At 42.2% G+C, this 20,337-nt stretch overlaps 1 protein-coding gene across 5 annotated transcripts in view; it reads left to right on the top strand.

The window, feature by feature from the left end:
* The first annotated feature begins 14,882 nt into the window (after nucleotides 1–14,882).
* Nme2 (NME/NM23 nucleoside diphosphate kinase 2) overlaps nucleotides 14,883–20,337 on the top strand; it is a 17,193-nt gene continuing 11,738 nt past the window's right edge. Inside the window, exons 1-3 of one of the 5 annotated variants that reach the window (XM_015495464.2) lie at nucleotides 14,883–15,036; nucleotides 16,323–16,452; nucleotides 18,307–18,408. In XM_015495464.2, the coding sequence (XP_015350950.1) occupies nucleotides 16,327–16,452; nucleotides 18,307–18,408 (228 nt within the window). In that variant the 5' untranslated portion in view covers nucleotides 14,883–15,036; nucleotides 16,323–16,326. Of the gene's footprint in view, nucleotides 15,037–15,723; nucleotides 15,740–16,317; nucleotides 16,453–17,609; nucleotides 17,677–18,306; nucleotides 18,409–18,859; nucleotides 18,868–20,337 lie in introns of those variants that run through there. The other 4 variants (XM_048788898.1, XM_048788903.1, XM_048788910.1 and 1 more) reach the window with 4 other exon arrangements.

Raw genomic sequence — 20,337 nt, 5'->3', positions numbered from 1 at the left:
CCAGGCGGGGCCGACGCCGCGAATGCCCGGTGGGCGGGGCCCCACGGGAGGCCAGGCGCAGCCGGGGGCGGAGCTATGCGTCAGCGTGCGCCGGTGGAGGAAGGCCGTGGCGTCAATAACCAGCGCCAAGCTACTGGTGCGACGCCCACGGGAAGCGTTGCGAACCGAGGCAGGATTCGCAAGGCCATCCCAAAGGAAAAGGAGGGGTTCTGAAAGAGAGACTAGCCCACCAGGACAAACGTAGCTAACATTTCTATTGCTTTTTCATAGTCCCCAGGCGCTTTCTCATTTAATCATCACAACCGGCGAAGTGCTTGAGATGTTTGGCCTCCTTTTTACAGACAAAGTAGGCCCAGAAAAGTTGTGGTTCACTCAAGGTTACGTACGTAGCTAGGAAAGAGGCCGAGCCGGAACTGAAACTAGTTCTAATTGGGAAATCCGGACTCAGAAAAGTGTGTGTGTGGGGGGGGGGGACATAAATAGAAGAGTCTACCAAGTGATAATGTGCTTTCAAGTAGGGTAGTACTGTTTGGGGTAGGGAAGAGTAAGGATAACCTAAAACAGGAAATGCAAAGCATTCCGGAAAAGGGTAAAACTGAAACTCCACATCTTGCATTTTCCCAAACATGGTTTCTCTGCTCCGGCCAACTTGGGGAGAGGAAATTCTAGGTCTCCAACCACCTTCCTCTTCCCGGGTCTTGAAGCAGTGGGGGCAGTAATGGGAGGCGGGGTGGAGCTGGTAATTCAGAGGTTGAGAAGTTAGGGAGGAAAGGGGTGGAGTCAGTGGGAGGGATAAATCTCAAGATTTGTGAGATCGCTGCCGCCTGGGAAAGCATCACGTGTAGGGAATGACACAACACCCAAGTCTAGGGCGGGCTGCGTCAAGGATCTTTCCCAGTGTTCTCAGCTGGCATCCGCAAATGGGCCGGAAGACACTCATAAAAGCCCTTACTCTGCCACAGGTGACTCAGGAGTTCTCTAACCCCAACTTATCCAAGAATAGGAGGGAAGAAAGGATTTAGGTTAACAAGGGATTTGTGGGCATAATATCCTCAATTTGGCATTTACAAATTCAGTTTCTTCCTACCAAAACATAAACTAGTCCCCAAAAGTCTTTTTTTGGTACAGGTGATTGAACCCAAGGGAGACAGGGTCTTGCCAACTTGTTTAGTGTCTCTCTAAATTGCTGAGGGTGGCTTTGGATTTGCGATCCTCCTGCCTCTGCCTCTATTGGGATTATGTATGTGCTCCCCTGCGCCCGGCTAGTCTCCCATTCTTGACCCGCTTGGAAACCAATACAAACAGTGTGGAGGTTGGGTGAGAGCCAATGATCGGTTCAGAAGGACAGAGATGAAAATTTAAGTCTTAATGACTGATTTGCACCTGTGCTGTTTTCCTCTCCCTCCTCCCACAGTCATCCTTAGATTGTTTATGTGTCTGGGATATAGGAATGTCAACCACTGGACTGGGTGTGATCCCCAAATGTCCTGTCTCTTCTTAACCTCACTTTTTGCTTTTTCTTTTTTTGGTTGGTTTGGTTCTGGGTATTAAGCCCAGGCACACTCTACCACTGCTCTACATCTCCAATCCTTTTTATTTTTTTAAGACATGGTCCCACTAAGTTGCCCCAGGCTAGTGCGGAACTTGCTATCCTCCTGCTCCCCAGCCTCCCCAGTCACTGGGATTACAGGCGTGGTCCACCATACCAGGATTTGACCTCTCGTTTGAAAGCCAGAAAAAGTCTTGCTGAGTTTCTTTTAATTTTCTCTTCTCTTCCTGAGAGCTCTCACTCAAGCAATCTATCTATATAGGTGCTTCTATTTTCCTAGGAGTTAGAAGAGCAGGAAAACTTAAGGCAAGTTTTTATCTTTCCACAATATTATCATGCATATCAGGAAATTTAGAGGAAAAAAATATATGTTGATTTTCAGGTATTTGGTTATAATTAAGTCTTCATAAAATATACTTCTTTAGGTATAAATTCAACATAGATATGAGATCTATATTTATGTCTTGGTTTTAGGCATCAGTAGCTATCAGTAACCAGTAATTTAATTGCTTTAAATTCAATACAGCATTGGGAATATATAACTCAGTGACAGAATTAGCAGTAGCATGTGTAAGGCCCTAGGTTTGATCCCCAACCCTGTAAATTAATTAATTAATTAAATTCAGCTAAATATCCATCAACTGGCAAATGGATAAATAAAATGTGCTATATGTATATAATGGAATATCATTCAGCAATAAAAAGTACATATGATAACATGGATGAAACGTCAAAACATGCTAAGTGAAAAGAGCTAGTCACAAAAGATCATATTATTATATGGTCCCATTTATACGAAATGTTCAAGAATAGCCAAACTTATAGTAAATAAGTGGGGTTGGGAGAGGTTAAAGATAGGCAGAGATCATGAACTGAAATTTAATTTCATGCACATATGAATTTGTCAAGATACTGTGTATAACTGTAAAGTGCTAATTTAAACAAACAAACAAACAAACAACAACAACAAAAAAAAACAGCCATGTGCAGTGGTGCATTCTAATAATCCCAGAGGCTGAGGAGGTGGAGGCAGGGGAATATAAATTCAAAGTCAGTCTCAGCAATTTGGCAGCTCCTTAAGCAACTTGGTGAGACCCTGTCTCAACATAAAAAGAGCTAGGGTTGTGGCTCCGTGGTTAAATGCCTCTGGGTTCAATCCCTAGTACAAAAAAAGAAAAGAAAGTAAATTAGTGGTTACTGAGAATCGAGGGACAAGAGAGGGTGGGATGAAGGGAATGGGAATGACTGCTAGTGGAAATCAGATTTCTTTCTGAGGCAATGAAAATGCTCTAAAATTGATTGAAGTGGTGAATACAGTCTATGACCAAACCACCCTGAATGCGCCTGGTCTTGTCTGAAGTAGTGAATACACGATTCTTGTAATATACTAAAAGGCATTAAAAACTATACATTAAATGGGGGAACTGTATGGTTTGTAAACTTCATCTAATAAAACTATTTTAAATAAAATTTTAAAAGGGAGCTGGGGATGTAGCTCAGTGGTAGAGCACTTGCCTAACAAACATGAGGCCCTGGGTTCAATCCCTAGCACTGCAATAGGTATATAAACTAACATACAATTTATGGCAGTAATGTCTTCAGAGTAGAGCCAATGGAAACACAAAACTCCATGTGATAGAGTAGAAAGAAAATGGTTTGAAATTTTGAACCCTGTATTCTAATATGGACTAGCCATTTTGAACAATTTAAGCCAGGAACAAAAATGTAAATAGTTACTGAGTACCTACTAGGTGCCTATCACTGCAATGAGGACTGTGAGCCTTAATTTCTTTATCTTTACAGTGAAAGAGTTTGTTAGAGAATCTGTCAACGCTTCCTACCATTCTAAAATCTTGATTCTGAAGGTAGGAGTGAAAGGATATTGGCCTTAAAATGAGTCCCGATAGTTCCTAATTATGTAGGCTGGATAAGATTCCCAGCACCCACCTCTAAACCCAAGGACTGAAATTATTAAAGAGAGTTATCAAGGAAAAACAGGTCATATTGTAGACCTTAAGAATGTTTACTTTTGATTGCTAAAGGGAAGGAAATTCCATTTCTAGAGGTTTTTTGGCCTTACAAAAATAGTGAGGACAGTAATGGGGGCAGTAGGAGGGAGGAGTTGATGAGGGAAGGAAGGGAGGAGTTTCTTCCTAAACCCAATAACTATAATCACTGGGAGGGTGAAATTACCAGTCCTGTTGTTTGTCCAGCCTTCTGGAACTGTTAGTGTGTGTGTGTGTGTGTGTGTGTGTGTGTGTGTTACTGGGGATTGAACCTAGGAGTACTCTACCTACACTGAGCTACATCTTCAGCCCTTTTTTATTTTTGGAGACAGCTAAATTGTTGAGGGTCTCACTAAGTTGCTGAGGCTGGCCTCAAACTTGCAAGCCTCCTGCCTCAGTTTCCCCGAGGTGTGTGCCACACCTGCCTTCTTACAGTTATTTCTATATGCATCTGTTTCTCTAATTTCACACACTTAAATTTTCCCACCTGGGGAGAGAAACTGCAAGGATAAAAGAGAGGGTTCGGGATCTCAAGGCCTTTGTTATGGATGTGTGAAAAGACAAATGATTCATCACTCCTTACAAACTAGAACATCTTTGGTGGCAGCCTAGCTCTGGAATGCTCTTGAAGAGTGCCAGAGCATTTTTCTGAGCCCTCAGTTTTTCCTTTGAAAGTCTTTGTTGTGGGGGTGGGGTGGGGGTGCTGCTGCTGCTGCTGCTTCTGAAGATCAGCCTCACACATGATAGGCAAGCACTCTACCACTCAGCTACATCCCTAGCCCCCCAAATGGTTGTGGTGGTGGTGGTGGTGGTGATAGTGGTTGTTGTTCTTCTTTCTTTTATTTATTTATTATTATTATTATTATTATTATTATCATCATCATCATCCTAAGAATTGAACTTAGGGGTGCTTTATTGGTGAGCTACATCCCCAACCCTTTTCATTTTTTATTTTGAGACATGGTCTTGCTAAATTGTTGAGGGTCTCACTGAGTTGCTGAGGCTGGCCTCAAACTTGCAATTCTCCTGCCTCAACCTCCCTAGTTGTTGGGATTACTGGCATATGCCACCAGACCCTGCTCCTCCCAAACAATCTTCAAATACACTTCTTTGGAAATTTCATGCAAATTCATTTTAGTCAATAAATTTATTTTCACACATTAAGTAACTATCATGCTTGGAAAGGAATGGAGGTGAGAAAAAACTATCAATTTTTACTAAACACCAATTTTTTGTGTATGATTTAAGGAAAAGGTATTAGTGACCCAAAACAGTACTCCTGAAATCCACCATCTTTGAAAATGCAATGCAATTCAGTCAGCATTTGATGCCAATTAAGACTGAGTCTTGTGCTAGACCCAAGGTGAAAGTGGGAGACCCAAGGTGAAGATGAACCTGGCACAGTCCTTATCCCCAAGGCAAGCAGTCTAGTAGAGAAAGCAGTTTGGGGAGCACACGTGGATATCAGCATGAAAGTGCAACCATCTAAGCATAAACAAAGTAGAGTGATGGTGAAGTGGAAAGCACAGTTAACTCTGTTGGGAGGGTGTTGAGATGAAGGCCTCCTGCAGGATTTTCCCAAGTTGGAAGGTATCCTAGATAGATGATTGGTTTGAAGGATTACTCAGATCACCATTCAGATAAGCAGAATATATAATTTATTTGTTTAGTCTAAACCTAACCTGGTCTAGTTTCTGAGCCCTTACCAAACAGACCTACTTCAAAAGAAAACTTGGTCTAACCAATTATTGAAATGGTTTGTTTAGGTCATATGCAGTCTTTCCTAGACAATAAGCTTTTGTCTGGCCAGGTGAAGTTGGAAGGCAGCCTGAGCAACCTAATGATATCCTGTCTCAAACTTCAAAAAGGGCTGAGCATCCCTGTAATCCCTGTAAGCTGCTTGGGAAGCTGAGGCAGGAGGATGGCCAATTCAAGGCCAGCCTCAGCAAATTAGCGAGGGACTTGGCAACTTAGTGAGACCCTATCTCTTAATAAAAAATAAAAAGGGCCGGGTATGTGTATCAGTGGTTAAGAACTGGTCCAATATGTGTGAGACCCTGAGTTCAATCCCCAATACCAGTGGGAGGAGCAGGCAAGGGGCTGGATGTGTGACTGGTGATAGAGTGCTTGCTTGGCATGAAAGAATACCTTAAAACAAGAAAAAATTACTTTGCAATTTCATTCGGATCCTGTCCCAGTAAGACTTTACTACCTCAAGAAAAGCTAGGGGCTGAGGATGTGGGTCAAGTGGTAGTGCGCTCGCCTGGCATGTGTGCGGCCCGGGTTCGATCCTCAGCACCACATACAAACAAAGATGTTGTGTCTGCCGAAAACTAAAAAAAAAATACATATTAAAAAAAAATTCTCTCTCTCTCTCTCTCTCTCTCTAAAAAAAAAAAAAAAAAAAAGCTAGGAACCTATCCTTAGGTTGCCACATCACCAGAGGAATGGCTGACTGCTCAGAAGAAACCACATATATGAAATTACTCCATGAACAGTAAAGTGCATTTACAAAGGTTAACATCAACTTCTACTCCTCAGAAAAGCAAGATAAATAAATAAAGTCTAAGGACAAGGTCAATCCATAAGCAGAAAACAGGATATGAACAAATGGAAACACAATAACTTTCTGTTGAATATGTTTTCTATTTAAGGTACATGGCTTATCTGAAATAAAAGAGAAAGAGCCTCTGATTGGGATCAAGGATTGGTGTCTGGTCACAAGGAAAATAATCCACAGAGCCTCTCTGACCTTTGTCAGTTTTTTCCTCCACATATTTATGTATGAAAATGACTCAGCTAGTCTCACACCAGTGGCTTACTTTTAGTCAGGGCCATAGAGCTTGTTGAAAACCTAAGCATAGTAACCATTGCCAGTCAACAGCCTCACACATCAGAAGCAGGGAACGAACACTCATTTATTCATTTCAATTTAACATGTATGACTCAAGGGACACACTTGATGTTTCCTTCTGCCACTGTGCTGAAAACTCCCAGAGGGAGAATTACTACTTGGGGCATGAGACTTCAGCATTAAGAAGTCCCTGGCTGGCGCTGATGATCTACAGTTGAGAAATCTTCTACAGTTGTAAGTTCATGACTGTGATTCCTGAGCTACTGATTCCCAGCTAAGCGCCCCATTTCACCTCTACCATTTCAAATTCCTAAGTCAAAAGCCAAATCATATTATATGTTTAACATGAGACAATTCATCTGGAAGAAGAGGATATATCCCATTCTAATTCAAGGTAAATTTTGCATGTAAGGAAAGAACATTTTATTGTTCACTATCAAATTAGCAAAGTTCAATACCCAGAGGGATATATTCTCTATTGTTTTGTTAAAATTTATAATCTTAAATGTTGTAGCTGGGGATATAACTCAGTTGGAAGAGTACTTGCCTTGCATGCACAAGGCCCTAGGTTCAGTCCCCAGCACCACACACACACACACACACACACAAAAATATATATATATATAATCTTAAATGTTAAAATTTATAATCTTAGTCAGGCATGGTGTCACATGCCTGTAATCCCAGCAGCTCAGGAGGCTGAAGCAGGAGGATTGAGAATTTAAAGCCAGCCTCAGCAGTGAGGCTCTAGGCAACTCATTGAGATACTGTCTCTTTATAAAATATAGAAAAGGTCTGGGGATGTGGCTCAGTGGTTAAGCAACCCTGGTACCAAAGGAGGGGCGGAATTCCTGATACCAAAAAAAAAAAGAAAGTCTATAATCTTAGCCAAGCACGAAGCAATAAACAAGAATAAGGGCGAGAGTGTAAGGAGTCTGGAGTTAGCTACTGGGGTTTAAACTGTGCTTCTGCCACTGAATAGCTGTGAAGGACTGGGCAAGTCACTCTCTGTGCTTCAGTTTCCTCAACTATAAAAATGACATTGAGGATAAGAATACCAGCTGGGCATGGTGGCACATACCTGTAATCCCAGTGACTCAGGAGGCTGAGGCAGGAGGATCACAAGTTGAAGGCAAACCTGGATAACTTAATGACAGCTTGTCTCAAAATCAAAAAGAGTTGGGGATGGTGCCGGTCATGATGGCACCCACCTATAAACCCCACCTATAATCGGGAGACTGAGACAGGAGAATCAAGAGTTCAAAGCCAGCCTCAGCAAAAAGCAAGGTGCTAAGCAATTCAGTGAGACCCTGTCTCTAAATAAAATACAAAATAGGGATGGGGATGTGGCTTAGTGGTTGAGTGCCCCTGAGTTCAATTTTAGTACTGGAAAAAAAAAAAAAAAAGAAAAGAAAAGAAATAAAAGTACCTGTTTCATAGGGTCTTTGTGTAGGTGAAATGAGGCGATACACACAAAACATTTAGAATAGTACCTGGCGCCTAAGTGTAAGCTAACAGTATTAATCATTATAGAATTATTAGAAAAGAGGGCTGGAGATATAGCTCAGTTGGTAGAGTGTTTGCCTCCCATGCACAAGGTCGTGGGTTCAATCTCCAGCACCACACACGCACACACACACACACAAATTATTAGAAAAGAGCCAAACTCAGCTTGCTTCCCTAGGAATCTCTCTTCTTTCTCCATGTTTTTGTCTAAAAATCACACCCAGCATATTTCTAGTAGTGGCTCTGGTTTCTTAGAAGAATCCCACATGTTCTTCTTCTTCTTCTAGTGAACCCAGGAGCATACTACCTCTGAGCTATATCTCCAGCCCTTTTAGTTTTAAAATTTTGAGACAGGGTCTCACTAAGTTGATGAGGCTGGGCTCAAACTAAGATCCTTCTATTTCAGCCTCCTAAAATTATTATATGATTATAGGCATTCACCACCCCACCTGTTCTTTTCTTTTTTCTTCTTCTTCTTTTTTTTTTGTACTGGGGATTGAACTCAAGGGCTCTCGACCACTGAGCCACATCCCAGCCCTATTTTGTATTTTATTTAGAGACAGGGTCTCACTGAGTTTGCACCTTGCCATTGGTGAGGCTGGCTTTGAATCCATGATCTTCCTGTCTCAGCCTCCCAGCCGCTGGGATTACAGGCGTGCGCTACCGTGCCCGGCTCCACTTGTTCTTTTTTTTTTTTTTTAAGAGTAGAGAGAGAGAGATGAGAGAGAGATGAGAGAGTAGATGATGATGTTAGATATTTGATTGTTTTCATGTTTTCGGCGNACTCTAAGCAGGTTAAGAAATATGGGGAACATGTGGCCTTTTGTGAGCTGGATAAGTCTTTGCCTTTTCTCATTAATATGCTACACACTACAATCAGTTCTTTCCTTTCTCAGTCTAGCTGTAAACCATCCACTTGTACCTTGGACTTTAACCTTCTACCTCTAAACCCACTCGTTATTGCTTAAACCAATTTCTGTTCTTTGGAGTATTTTACCTCCTACAGGATGACCTGGCCTCTGCTCTTTAACTTGCATGCCTCACCATGGGAATGCTTTCTCCCCTTCCCTATGCCTAGTTTTGCATCTAGTCAGTTTCCAGGAACTGCCAGCTGAGAGTGGTCTGGAAAGATCCTCTGAATTTTTGTAATTGGATCTATTAAGAGCAAGGGGTGGAGCTGGGGATATAGCTCTATTGGTAGAGTCCTTTCCATACCCCCCCACCCCCAGTACCAGGGATTGATCCCAGGGCCTTGTGCATGTAAGGCAAGCACTCTACCAATAGAGCTATATCCCCAGCTCCACCCCTTGCTCTTAATAGATCCAATTACAAAAATTCAGAGGATCTTTCCAGACCACTCTCAGCTGGCAGTTCCTGGAAACTGACTAGATGCAAAACTAGGCATAGGGAAGGGGAGAAAGCATTCCCATGGTGAGGCATGCAAGTTAAAGAGCAGAGGCCAGGTCATCCTGTAGGAGGTAAAATACTCCAAAGAACAGAAATTGGTTTAAGCAATAACGAGTGGGTTTAGAGGTAGAAGGTTAAAGTCCAAGGTACAAGTGGATGGTTTACAGCTAGACTGAGAAAGGAAAGAACTGATTGTAGTGTGTAGCATATTAATGAGAAAAGGCAAAGACTTATCCAGCTCACAAAAGGCCACATGTTCCCCATATTTCTTAACCTGCTTAGAGTTAGGCAGGGTCATTTGACTAGTGCTTCTCAGTGGGCTCAAAGGAGAAGTGATTTGTGTCATCTCCAGGCCAAATCAATCATATAACAGTCACTGCATGACTCTCCTGCTCTCTTGGCTCTTCTGTGGTGTGCTTAGGCCTTATACTGAGATGACACCGCCACGTGTTGGAAAAAGCCTGGCTCCCACTGCAGGGGATAGCTGACTGGTTAGGTGCTAGGCTGTAGCTGGATTGGATTTTATGTAGCTCCTGAGAACTAGGATTTTTTCTTTCTTTCTTTCTTTTTTTTTTTAGCTACAGTATAACTTTGCCTATCCTGAATAATATGAAGGTATTATACTATAATGATAGTATTCTGGTAATAATAGATTATATGACATTGAACCCCAACTGGAGATGTCAAAGGGAGGAAAAAAGTGGTGAACCAGTCTGTACTCCCCATTGGTAAAAACAAAAAAATATTAGACCTAGGTCAGAGTCTCAGGTCTGGTCGTGGAGAGTCAAATCACATGAGAGCAAAAAGGTAATTAATACTAAATCACTACCTTGAATGTTGAGCCTCTTCACATATATAATCCTTTGCCCCAGAAAGGTTTAGCTTGAAAGACTATACCAGGGAAGGGCAAGTACAGGAAATGTTAAGGCAGAGAACCCATGTTTTTGTCAAAGGCTTTATGTATTATATCTAAGCTTAGAATGTGGAAACAAAAAGACTCTAAGAAGATGTAAAAAATAAAAGGGGAGAAAGTCAAGGGGCTTAAGGGGAAAAGGTCAATGGTATTAGAGTCACTGTTCATAAGAGCAGAAACTGCATGGATATCAAAGGAAAGCAATATAGTTGAGTAGAAAGAAATAAGACAACTGATGTAATTTGGGTTGCACGGTGACTAAAAAAATCTTATTCTGCAGGGAAGTCTGTGATTCCTGAACACACCATCGCACAGCACGATGGTTAGGAATGTGCTCGGGGAACAGGAATAAGATGGATTCATAGCCAGGTTCTGCCATTTTATCAGTTTTGTAGCCTGATACTAATTATTTAAACTTCCTGTGCTTCAGATTTTCCATCCACAAATTAAGATTAAGTACCCATTGTGGGGCTGGGGCTGTTGCTCAGTGGTAGAGTGCTTGCCTGGCACATGTGAGGCACTGGGTTTGATCCTGAGCACTGCATAAAAATAAAAACAAATAAAATAAAGGTGTTCTGTCCATCAACAATTACAAAAAAAAAAATTTAAAAAAAAGAAAAGAAAAAGTATCCAACAACCAGGCGTGGTAGTATAGGCTAAAAGGGCTAGGGACATAGCTCAGTGGTAGAGCATTCCTAAGTTCAATCACTAGTGTGGCGAGGTGAAAAAAAGACAAACAATTCATTAATATTAGTTGATATATTTAACAGGAAAAATAAGTCTCCCTTGGGCTGGAAGTGTAACTCAGTGATACAGCACTTGCCTACCATGTGCAAAGTCTTGGGTTCAATCCCCAGTTCTGGTGGGGAAATGTTGGTACCCACATCAGACTATGTGATGATGACTCATGACTTACTTCCTCTATTAGCAAATAATGCAGGTTTCCTCAAAAGTTCTTGTTGAGAGCCACAGCCGAAGGGGCCCCAGCAAACTTCCAGCTGCCAGCAAACTTCCAGCTGCCGGCTGATGATTGGCTCACAGCGGCCCCAGCAACATCTAGCTGATTGGCTCCTCGGCCCCAGCAACATCTAGCTGATTGGCTCCTCTGCGGTGATGCTCATTGGGCTGTTTCCCTGCCCTTTCAGACCACGGAGCTGCTCATTGGGGGACTTTTTTGGCTCCGCCCATGTGACCCAGCCAATCGGCCTCAAGAGCAGGAGGATTGTGGGAGGTGGAGAGAAGCTTGTGTGGGAGAGAGAGGCTTGTGGAAAGCCGGTGGTGGCAGTTGAGGCTCTGAGGGTTTTTCCTGAGAGGCTGTTTTGTTTGGCGTGTGTGGTTCTAAAAATAAAGTTAGTTTCTTTTGACAAGTGGCTTCTGATTGTGCTCAGACTATGTGATGATGACTCATGACTTACTTCCTCTATTAGCAAATAATGCAGGTTTCCTCAAAAGTTCTTGCTTCCCTTTCTCAGGAATCAGGGACTCAGAAGCACTGAGGAGTCTGGGGCACACAGATGACCTGTGTGTGTGGGTTTTGTGAAGCTCAGGCAATTGCCTTCACCAAATTATCCTGCTGTTTGATTTGTAGTTTGACTCTAGAGTCAAAGGTGGGAGGGTTCATACTTCATTCTTGATTATGAGCAGTGAAGATTCCCCAGGGACTCATTCTCAGTTAGTATTATGAATGTTCGCTCTTTGCTCTGCATCCCAAGATGCCTTTCTATTTCTCATGCATGGGTATAATAATGCATTGGCTGCTCTGATTCCTTAAATGATTAATAACAGGACAGTCATGTTCTGAATCAATTCCATTCTTTGCACAGTATTGAAGCTAGCTGCTGCTTCTCAAATTACATTTGAAAATAATTGTGTCATCTCCTTGTGGTTCCATTATGATTTATTTGCCCCCCATATTGATCCCCATTGGAAGTGAGATCCAGCACACCTGTAATTAAGGGCCCAGGTTTTGGTGTTGCACAGACTGACTTGAAATCCTGGTTCTAGCTCTTCTAGCTGTTATTCTCCCTCCATGGAGCCTCAGTTTCCTTATCTTAAAATGATAACAATAAGGTTTTATCTCCCTGGGGATCAAACCCAGGCTTTGCATAGTATTGACAGACATATGAAGAGCCAACAAATGCCAGCTAGAGGCCATGAATGTGGTTGACACAGAGAGAAAGTGTGCAGTAATTTACTGCGATTCAGAAGAGATGTTGAGCCTGAGAACAGACATATGGGAATTATTTGCATAAAGGTGATTTTTAGGCCTAAAAAGTTTTTTTTCTTTTTTTTTTTTTGTACCAGGGATTAAATTCAATAATGCTTAACCAGTGAGCCACGTCAGCAACCCTTTTTTATTTAAAGATAGAGTCTCACTGGGTTGCTTAGGGTCTCACTAATTTGCTGTGGCTAGCCTCAGCTGGCATGTAGCTCAGTGGTTAAGACCTTTTTATTTTGTATTTTGAGACAGAGTCTCACTAATTTGCTTAGAGCCTAGCTATTTGCTGAGGCTGGCCTCAAACTTGTGATTCTCCTCACTCAGCCTCTCGAGTTGCTGGGATTATAGATGTGCATCACTGCACCTGGCTCTCTATTCTTTTTTCTCTTGTGTTCTATATCCTATGCACCAGCACCACACTTTCTGGGCTTAATCTTAAATATATGCCCTCTAAACACCTGTTTCTACCTCTTTTTGTCACCACCAATTTGTACACCACCATCTTCTCTCAATTGGGCTACTAATAAAATCTCAACCAGTTTTTCTAATCCCACTTATTTCTTTGATTTCTAAGTAAGTACTGATTCAGAAGAAATTGCCAAAAATATGTACAAAGAAATCATAAATGATAACACATTACATAATTATAGTACAATATTAAAACTAGGAAAATGACGTTAGTATAATCTACAGAATTTATTCTGATCTCACCAGTTTAACATGTACTCATTTATGTCAGGTATTTATAATTTCATGCAACATTGTCATGCAGGTGCATTTGTAAAATTGCCACCACAATAAAATACAGAATCATTACAACAAGACTCCCTTGGGCTACCCCTTTACGGACACATGTGGACCCTCTTCCCCACCTCTAACTCCTGGCAGCCACTGATCTATTATTTCCATAGTTTTGTTATTTCAAGCATGTTATATGGGTTCTGAAGGTGTAGCTCAGTGACAGAGTGCATGTGGAAGGCGCTGGTTTGATTCCTAACACCCACTCCAGAATGTTGTACAAATACAATAATATAGTATATAACTTTTTGCAAGTGACTCCCCCCATCCCAAATGGGGTCTCACTGCTTTTTCTAGGCTAGCCTTTAACTCATGGGTGTAATAATCCTCCTGCCCTCAACTTCTCAGTAGCTGGGACATAGGAACAAGCCATTGTGCCCAGCTACAAGTCGTTTTTTTTTTTTTTTCCAGTCAGCATAATTCTCTCTTCTCTCTCCTGTCTCGATACTGAGGATTGAACCCAGAGGCACTTAACCACTGCACCACATCAGAAGCCCCTTTCATTTTTTGAGGCAAGGTTAGGTAGGGCCTTGCTCAGCTGGTGAGGCTGGCCTTGAACTTGCAATCCTCCTGCCTCAGCCTCAGGAACATTTGGGATTACAGGCATGGGCCACTGTGTCCCTCCCCAGCCTTGTTAAAAAAAAAAAAAGTTTTTATAGTTTTACACTTTACATTTAAATTGATAGACCATTTTGTGTGAATTTTTTTTAATAATGTGTGAGGTTAATTTTGGTCAAGTTTCATTTTTTTTTCCTATCTGTAATGGCATTTTTTTTTTGAAAACGCTTTTGTAGCTTTCCCCTACCCACTCATTCTTCATAATAATTAAAAAATATATATGTATGTATTGATCTATCTAGATCTATGTATCTATATAATTTATAAATATGTTTTGCGCAGATCCGCTGCAGGAGAGCCCTTTTTGCAGAATATAATAACAAGCGCCTTCCACATACACTCTACCACTGAGCCACACCTTCAGAACCCATATTTATATATTGGGAAATATAGAGATAGATAGATAGGTAGGTAGGTAGATAGATAGATATGTCATGCTGTGACAAAACCTGCTTGACCACAGCATGATGTTGACCCTTTCGAACTACAAAATGCTCACTATGGTTCTCGGCTCTTAGCCACCAGGCTTGTTCCCTCACGTCATGCAAATCTGTTCTATTATCATTTCTTCGACTCTTTCCCCCTGCTCATTTTTTTTCCTCAAAGCACTTATACAACACAAACTATTAGTTTGCTTATTTGTTTTTTGGTTAACACTCCTCTCAATCTTACCAGAAGCGAACATACTGTTTATCTCCGGGGCCTAGAATAGTGCCTGGCACATAGTAGGTACTCAGTAAATAATTTTATTGCTTGACAGGCTGGAAGGAGTAAATAAACGTAAAGCGGAAGCGAGACAAGTCCACCTCTAGGTCAGATGCTGGTTCGAACGTCATGCAAAGTGCGAGCGCCACCTCTCGGGAAGCCAACTTGCTTGAGAACGAAGGAAGTGAGTCAGAATATTAAGGTTGAAAAACAGATGGCAGCCAGAGCGAAGAGCCCGAAAAAACTAGCGCAGGAAGTCAAACACCGGAAGGTTGCGCCCTAGAATGACGTCCTACTCACAAAAGGAGGCGTGGGCGAGCGGTGTTCTGCAAAAAGGGCTCTCCTGCAGCGGATCTGCGCCAAAGCGTTCCGTGTGTGCAGCTGCTGGGAACCACGTGGGGCCGGGTTGCGTTTCCGGTGCCGGCTACTGCTGCGGTAGTTAAAGCCCAAGCGGCTGCAGGGGTGAGAAGGTTTTGGGGTCCTGAGGGGAAGGGAAAGAAGTGAGATCTGGGGAAGGTGGGGGGGGGGGCGCGAAATGAAGAGGGTTAGTGAAGGGGTGGGTTCTGCTCTGAGAGGTGGCGAGGGGATCGGATGAACAAGAAGGGCGGGGGAGCGTCTCTGGACAGGTGCAGACCTGTCAGCACAGTTCCCACGCCACGTGGGTTCTTTGTCCATGCTGCCTATCCCGTTAGGGAGGGGCTGTGCCGTATTCTTCTTCAGTACGGTACTGGGCACAGAGTTGGCGCTTAGGAAGTACTTGCTGAATGAATGAATGATGGGTGTGTGTGCCAGGGTGAAGTGTGAAGGGACTTTTATAGGTACCGGTTCTGGCCCCATTTTATTCTGGCGAATCCATGCTTGTCCAGCGCTCCTTAAGAGGTTCCCCAGCTAATCTTTGGGCTTTGCCTCTTTCTTGGAAGGGCGGAGTGATTATCATTTAAAGCATTTTCTTTGCTTTTATTGACAGGTAGGCCTCGTGGCTAGGTACCAGAGACAGATACAGGAGTAAACCAGCCTTGTTTGCAGGCCATAGACCTGCGGGGAGGTAGACACACAAATAGAAAGTTGGACTACAGTGTTCAGGTTCTATAGTAAGAGGTAACTGAAGTACAGGAAGGAAGAAGGAGGCGGGGCTGCTATATCCCCTTAGAGATTGTCTTTCAAGGTGAGGAATCTCTTCTTCTGGTCCTGTGCAGATCTTATCTGTAAAAGGAAGGATACGGAATGGAAGCTCTCCAGGCTTCTTTCTTTCCCCATGATATGACATGACATATTTTCTAAAACCCCTTTCAATTCTAATACTATGGTTATAGCAGTAGGTCAAACTGTATCTCCTTATAGACTTGTAACAGATATCACTTCCACTTTAGTGAAACCACATCAGTGCATTTTTCTCCAAACTGGATAATTGAAAAAGAGCATATCTTATTTGTGTACATCTCCTACCTTGGTTCCATTACAGTGCTGGGTGTACAGTAGATGCTTAATAGAAGCTTGTTAAATCAAATGGGATAGAAATTACAGTCCCTGCTTTTAGACTCTTCCCCACTTTGGGATATTAGTTCATATATGTATATGAAGGTAATGGAGAGGAACTGTTTTTTTTTTTTTTTTCATTTTTTTAAACCAGAGAGACTTGGAATAGATATGCCAGATTTAAACCAGCTTTATGGGGGTAATCCGCTTGAGCAGGATAATGTAGGCAGGAGATTCAGCGCTGTTTCATTCCTCTACCTGCCTATCTCCAGGACCATGGCCAACAATGAGCGCACCTTCATTGCCATCAAGCCTGATGGGGTCCAGAGGGGTCTTGTGGGAGAGATCATCAAGCGTTTTGAGCAGAAGGGATTCCGTCTTGTTAGTATGAAATTAATGCAGGTAAGTAAACTTCATTCTTCCTAGATTAATTTCTGTTTGTCCCCTCTGCTTTTAGATTTCTCCATGGTAGACTGACCACAAACGTCTTGAAGCCTGGAAACCCCTCAGGGACCTAGCATCTTGGCTAACTCTTGAAACAAAACAAGTTATTTGGGACTTGCAAAAATAGTCTGTTTTTCCCCTTAGCAATGTAGAACTCCACATAATTCCTGTAGCACTGTAATTTCTGACATAGCCCCGGGTGTGTTTGAGCTCTTGGACTCTAGGTTTCTAAGCAGATAATTTTAGAGAACTTTTTTCCCTTTTTGAGGCAGGTTGTTTTTCAGCAAGAAAATCTTTGCATTGTCAGTTACTACCTGCTTAGTGTCCAACATATATCAGGTACCATCGGGGCTTTGGTGGGAAAACTATAGCTCTCCTGACATAGCAGAGAGCAGATACATCTTTACAAGATACCTACAAAACAGTATTTCAGTAAATTCAAAGGATTGGCCAAGAATCCTCTTCAAACAGATCCAAGAGATGAAGATTCAGATTCTCAAATAAATTAATTTTTCCCATTAAAGGAATCAACCTTGGCCCCTCCTAGTGCATTTTAAATTTAGCTTGATTTGCAGTTTACTTCCTGGGTGATATTTTAGGAAAGGGGACAGACTATGTTAATGCTGAGGGAAGAGCGTGGTAGAATGATGAGAGTCAGTTGGTGGACAAACAATGGATTTACATATCAATTTGGTTTTGAAGGTAAAATGAAATGAATGAGGTGTTGATCAGGTATTTACTCTGTGCTGGGCATCTATGTTTTCTCCTCTAGCCCTCATGACAACCCTGAGACGTTGTTAGGGGGAAGCAGGCTTGGAGAGGTTGCCTGATAGCGCAGTTGGTGATGCAGCTGGGATTTTTAACTTGGGTCTCTGACTCCTAAGTCAGACATTTTTCTCCTTTACAATGACTTTTCATGTCAAGGATGTGAGTTTGGTAAAGAATGGAAGGAATGATTTCTTCCATTACTTGAGGTTCTCCGTCTGTCAAAAAAAAAAAAAGCCTATATGTTTTGCAAGCTAAAGATCTTTAGAACCAATTAATAGAACTAAAACTAAGGGCCTTGCGAGATTCTCAGCAAGCATAGAGGCAGTGAGAGATCACAGCCAAGTTGAGTTGAAACTAAGCAGATGGTTTGCTCTCTAGCTAACTTGATTTGTTCTTATATACCAGCCTTGAAGTGTGAGAGATTTTTAATTCATTCTTCCAGCAATAAATAAGAATTATTTATTGCTAGATGTCATGTTCTTTTGGGTGGTTTATGGATATCTTTGGGGATCACATGGTCACCACACTGGGGCTTTATCCTCTGAATAAGTAAGTATTCCTGGGAGATGGCCTGGTTCAGTTTGCTGCCTATAGAATACCCACACTACCTCCCTGACTTCCCTCCCCAAGTTCATCACAGTCCACCAATGGAAATTCATTGTATTGTTTGTTTTCCTAACATGAGATGGGGGGATTCAATTTTAATGTTATTTTATTCTGATCATTCAAGGCCTAGAGGGAGAAAATTGGTTCAAACTGCAGAAGCACTTTTAGTCCTTGTCACTGCTCCCCTCTGGTAGTGTAGAGAATGTATTCAGTTAGCTAGGGATGTGGCTCAGTGGCAGAATGCTTGCCTGGTGTGCCCAAGGCTCAGGGTTCAATTCCCAGCACCAGAAAAGAAAAAAAAAATGACCAAGATGAGAATGTATGATGAGCTAAGAGCTCATGTTTTAAATAGCAGGATGAGTGAGGGGGAATAACCAGATTATTTGTTTTTAGAATGTTTGGGGTTCTTAGTTCTTCTTTTCTGTCCTATGGAATAAGGCTTCTGAAGACCTTCTCAAGGAACACTACATCGACCTAAAGGACCGTCCTTTCTTCTCTGGCCTGGTGAAGTACATGCACTCGGGGCCAGTGGTTGCCATGGTGAGTGTGCCTGTGTGGGATGTTGAGTGAATGACTCAGTTGGAAGTGGAGAAGAACAAGTGTTGTGATTCCCAAATCTGATGCCAGGGCCTCATTGCTTCAGAGGAATTTCGGGTTGGCAGGAATGGGCAGTTGGTATGAGTCAGCTCTCTGACCCACCAAAGAAAAGATACATTTGCTTATTGAGCTGAAGACCTGTGGCTAGGAGGAAACCGGAGAGACCTGCTTGTTCAAGCTCCTGGAAGGCAGGAGATTGTTTCTTGGTTATTGCAGTATTACTATATATATACTATATACTATTGCAGTATTCCTTGTTATATATATGTGCCAGGCTTTCTTCTAGACATTGGGGATATAGTCACGAATGAGATAAAGTGGATATCTGTTTTCATACCTTTCTTTGCCTGCACTTCCTTTCTTCAAAAATTACAGTATTGGGGATCAAACCAAGGGCTTCGGGTATACTAGGCAAATGCTCTACCACTGAGCTATATTCCTAGCCCTTGCCTACATTTCTTGAAGGGAGTAAGGGTGGGCAGACAATAAAGAAATTAAGAAATATGTACACATACATACATACATACATAATAAATATATAATATATAAATATAGTATATTACTAAGCCAATATATTTAAAAGCTTATATAATAGTATAGTAAGATGCACAGAAATGAAACTGGGTGATGTGATGGTCAAGGAATGTGATTTGTAAGCTCAGATCTGAATGACAAGAAGGAGCCTGCCATGCACAAAAACCAGTGAGGAATATTCCTGATCAAGAAAACAGCATGTGGCCGGGTGCAGTGGCACATGCCTGTAATCTCCGCGACTCTGGAGTCTGAGACAGGCTGAGACAGGAGAATTATGAGTTCAAAGCTAGCCTCAGCAAAAAGTAAGGTGCTAAGCAACTCAGTGAGACTCTGTCTCTAAATAAAATACAAAATAGTGCTGGGAATGTGGCTCAGTGGTTGAGTGCCCCTGGGTTTAATCCCTGATACCTGAAAAAAGAAAAAACAAAACAGCATGTGGAAAGGACCTGGGAAGGGGCATGGCAGGGAAAGGAGGTTGGGATGGCTAAAGCCAACTTAACCAGAAACGTTAGGTCGAGATGAGTTCACAAGTAGATGTGGTGGTGCATGCCTAAAATCCCAGTAACTGGAGGCTGAGGCAGGAGAATTGCAAGTTTGAGGCTAACCTCAGCAATGTAGTGAGACCCTCAGCAACTTAGCGAGACCCTGTCTCAAAAAACAAAAAGGGCTGGGGAAGGAGCTCAGTTATAAAGTACCCTTAGTTTCAATCCCCTGTACCCACACCCAGAAAGAAGACATGGAATCAGAGGTACCGGCAGAGGCCATGGCACAAGGACTGTGTTGTCTGTGCTCTTCATTAGTTCTGGGAGGTGATGGGAGGTTTTACATTTGGCATTTTAAAAAAGCCACATAATTTGCCATGTTGAGAGTGGATTGTAGAAAGGCAGGAGTAGGGGCAGGGAGACCAGTTACTCCAGTTCTGGGACAAGAAGATGCTCCATAAATATTTGTTCATTGAATGAATGTCATTTTTTTTTTTTTTTTTTTGAGGATGAAAATTATTAACCGAAATGTTTGGATATGGCAAGTGAGGCTTTGGTTCTTAACAAAGCAGCTCCAGGGCAAGCAAACCTACAGGCAAGCTGAAGAATGACCCCCCGGGAAGGACCATCACATCAAAGGGACAAGAGGCCAAGAGGAGATTTGGTCTGTCCATTTCCCTTTGCAAACGTGGTAGTGTCTTCCAAAATTATTGAGATGAATGGTTCCCAGACTTGATGGATGGAAACTCAGTCACTTACATGAAAGGCTTCCCTTTACCTAGCCCGACTTATTTAATCCAATTAAGGAGTCACAAACAAAAAGCAGAAATTATTAGCTTAGGGCACACTTCTCCAA

Source organism: Marmota marmota, unplaced genomic scaffold (genome assembly GCF_001458135.2).
Source record: "Marmota marmota marmota unplaced genomic scaffold, marMar, whole genome shotgun sequence".
Taxonomy (NCBI): domain Eukaryota; kingdom Metazoa; phylum Chordata; class Mammalia; order Rodentia; family Sciuridae; genus Marmota; species Marmota marmota.
The sequence above is the reverse complement of the archived record's forward strand: the minus strand, read 5'-3'. Positions and strand labels throughout refer to the sequence as shown.